This window comes from Coffea arabica, chromosome 7e, assembly GCF_036785885.1.
Source record: "Coffea arabica cultivar ET-39 chromosome 7e, Coffea Arabica ET-39 HiFi, whole genome shotgun sequence".
Classification (NCBI taxonomy): domain Eukaryota; kingdom Viridiplantae; phylum Streptophyta; class Magnoliopsida; order Gentianales; family Rubiaceae; genus Coffea; species Coffea arabica.
Genome location: NC_092323.1, coordinates 2,934,343 through 2,937,678, shown reverse-complemented (window position 1 = coordinate 2,937,678; position 3,336 = coordinate 2,934,343). Strand labels below are relative to the sequence as shown.

The 3,336-nt window shown below is 43.8% G+C and overlaps 1 protein-coding gene across 1 annotated transcript; it reads right to left on the bottom strand.

The window, feature by feature from the left end:
• Positions 1–336: 336 nt before the first annotated feature.
• Positions 337–2,507, bottom strand: LOC113722827 (UDP-glycosyltransferase 90A1-like). The gene has a single exon (XM_072059031.1). The coding sequence runs from the start codon at positions 2,042–2,044 to the stop codon at positions 575–577; it is 1,470 nt and encodes a 489-aa protein (XP_071915132.1). The 5' UTR covers positions 2,045–2,507; the 3' UTR covers positions 337–574.
• Between the last annotated feature and the right edge of the window lie 829 nt (positions 2,508–3,336).

Sequence of the window (3,336 nt, the reverse complement as noted above, 5' to 3'; positions counted from 1 at the left end):
AACAAGTACCATACTACTATGTGTACGGTCAGTTTTTGCTAACCCAAAAAAAAAAGGATATGTAACGTAAGTCACAAGTCGCAAAGTTCCAGCCGACACCCAATTCCTATTGTAATACTAAAAGTTTTCCTTGATCCCCAAACACAAAAAAAAAAAAAAAAAAAAAATTTTAGAATGAATATTAGTGTTTGATAATTATTTTCTGTAGCACTTCTTTTAATGTATTTGATACAGGTTAAAAAGTGATTGAAAAACTAAAAATGTAATTAAAGAATCTTATTTTGTTTTCAAAATAATGTAAAATCCAAACGAAATATAAAGCAAGGCATTGTGGCATAAAAAAAACATAAATTCACATCTTATTGATTTGTAAACATCCAGGAAAAGTTGCAAGGTGAGTGAAAATTATCAAAACGACAGTGCTACATGATTTACAAGACCGGCCCAAATGAAGCTGAAAAGAGAAAACAAGCATGGAAACCAATTAGGACAAGATACGCAAAAGGACGGGTAAAGTCTTAAGTTGAGTTTCTTAAACATCACTTAGGATAGCCCCTCGTCTCATCTCATCTCATCAAATAGTAGTAGTAGCAGTAGTAGTAAATTTTGGCTGAGCGTGTCTGTTTGCATGCAATTGCAACTGGTCCAGGAGCTGATTCAGCGTGTTCCAGGACGACCCACCTTCTTTGACGGCCCTCATGGCCGCTTCTCCGACTTCTTTTACCTTCTTCCTCACCTCCTGCCCTCGTGTTCCTTCCATTAACTCTCTCACACCCTTCTCCAATCCCTCCGACTTCACCAACCCCTTGGCCGACCCATTCCACGTCTCCACCCTTATTCCAACCTTAATCTCTTCCGCCACCAACTTTGCATTCAGCGGCTGATCCGCCATCATCGGCCAAGCCAGTATCGGAACCTTGGCGCATATGCTCTCCAGAACAGAATTCCAACCGCAATGGCTCAAAAACCCCACAACGCTCCGGTGGCCCAGGATTTTCCTCTGGTCAACCCACTCTCTGACTATCAGACCCCTGTCTTTAACTCTCTCTTCAAATCCATCGCTGAGTTGCGATTCATTTTTCCTGACGACCCACAAGAAATTCACCTGCGATCTCTCCAGCCCGCTTTTGATTTCTTGGAATTGCTCCGCTGATATCTCCGCTTGGGATCCAAACGCAACGTAAAGAACTGCCTGCCCTTGGTCTAGCTTTCGGTCCAGCCACTCGTCAATCCATGAGCTTTCATGCTCTGGACTAGGTGTGGGTGGCTCGGCCAGACATAGAGGCCCCACTGACCACAGTTTCGGTTCATAATGGCGGTTCCAGTAATCTATATAAACTGGTTCCAGCTCGTAAAAGCTGTTAACTAGTTGGCCAAAGCTCATTGAAGCGGTAACGGTGCAATCGATGATGAACTCGAAACGTGGGCCCTTGGGTTCAGGGTCACTAAAAGACTCGTCAAAATCATTTCTGGCGAGCTTGATCCAGGGGAAGTTAGGAACCGCAAACAACTCATCAGCCGACTGGGTTTTCCAGAGAAGTCCGCTCTCCCCCGCGACCCTGGATAATGTGCTGGCGAAGTTGCTCATGCCGTAGTAGACCAGCCTGGGGATGCCGTACTTGTTGGCGAAGTGGACGGTCCAACCCAAGAAACCATCTGTTACCATGAAAGTAACCGGCGGGAGGGAAGTCAGGGCTTGTTCGAAATGGGGTTGCATGAGGTGCGTGGCTCTTGCTAAAGGCAACCAAAGAGATATGTGGGGAAGTTTATCGGTACTTTCAATGCCGGGGGGTACTCCGTCGATGCTTTCAGGGAAAGGGAGATCCATAACGGAGACTCCTACAGTACTAGTAGTAGTGTTTTTCATGATCAGGTCCGCAAGGTAATTGAGGATGAAAGGCCGGTTTGCTGGGGTGGTGAAGATCGTGACGGTCAAGCTGCGATGGACAAGGAGGCGAGCCAGGTGGAGGAGTGGGATGGTGTGGCCTTTGGCCATGAAGGGGAACAGGACAGCATGTTGGCCGGAACCGGAAGAAGAACCCATGTCACGCCTACTGTGAATTGTGCTGCCTCTCCTCTCCGGAGTCTTCCTAGCTTTTCCTGCCAAGAAAAAAAAAAGGTACCATATACTTTGCAAACCTTCAACGGTGGTGGGTTCCAAGAGATTTTTGTTTGAGGTGCGTGGCGAGACCTACACGGATTAGCAAGTCGTAAGAAAATATCCGAATGTAACATATTCTACCCGCCACTGGCCATTTGGTTCGGTGGTCATCACCATAACGGTGATGCTGGAGGTCAGGGGATCAACCCCTGCCTCCCACAATTTGGCCACAATATGTGGTTGGTCTTAGTTGACCATCCCCTTGACCCTTCCCTTAGACTAGGCTAGAGTAGGTTATACAACATCTATCGTTGTCGGAAAAAAAAAGTAACATATTCTACCCAAAAAAAAAATGTTACATATACTATAATTTTAAAAGTTACAGACTATTTTACCCACTATTTTTTTTTAATTTATATTCATCCTATCACTATATTTTATATATTTTCATCCTTGATTTGAGTCGGAGATATTTTTATGAATTTTTTAAATCTCAAACAATGGCAGACCCAAAAAAAAAAAAACTTAAATAAGCAGTCTTTAATTAGGAAGCAGCTCCGGCTGGCATGGGGACCGCGATCTGATTCGGGATGCTAATTAATAAGTCGCAACTGTAATATTCATAGTTGCAACCCAAAAGTAAAGCTTCTAGCATATGATTGGTTTGATTTATTTTAAAATTTTGTGATGCGAAGCTGAAGCGTTTGAAACTAACAAGTATGCTACAAGTAAGCATTTTATAATTGCTATTTTTTGAAATTTTTATAGAAAAATATATTATAATGATTTCATCTATATATGTGAGAAATAAAAAAATAATTAAAAAATATTTTTATAATAATTAAATATATTCGTGGATGTCCACGTGGGTGGTATGGTCTGTTAACGGAGGCCGTGCGATTGACGGTGTGGCTAGTGAATGACACTCACCACCGAACTTGCTCTTAAAGATACGGGATGCGTGTGCCCCCACGTGAATGGGCTGGTGGTTGGCGCCTCTTCCTCGGGACCGTTAGGTCCTAGGGTCGAACCTCCGCAGCAACATCAGTTCGCCGTGCATTTAACGTGCTAGGTTAGGTTGGGGCGCTGGGCAGGGCCGAAGTGGGGATTAGTCGGGCCGCCTTTACGGACTTGACCCGGACACCCCACTCCGTCGACAAAAAAAAAAAAAAAAAAAGGTACGGGATGCGTGTGTTTTTTTTTTTGTCGATACGATAGAATTCCTATAACTTAAA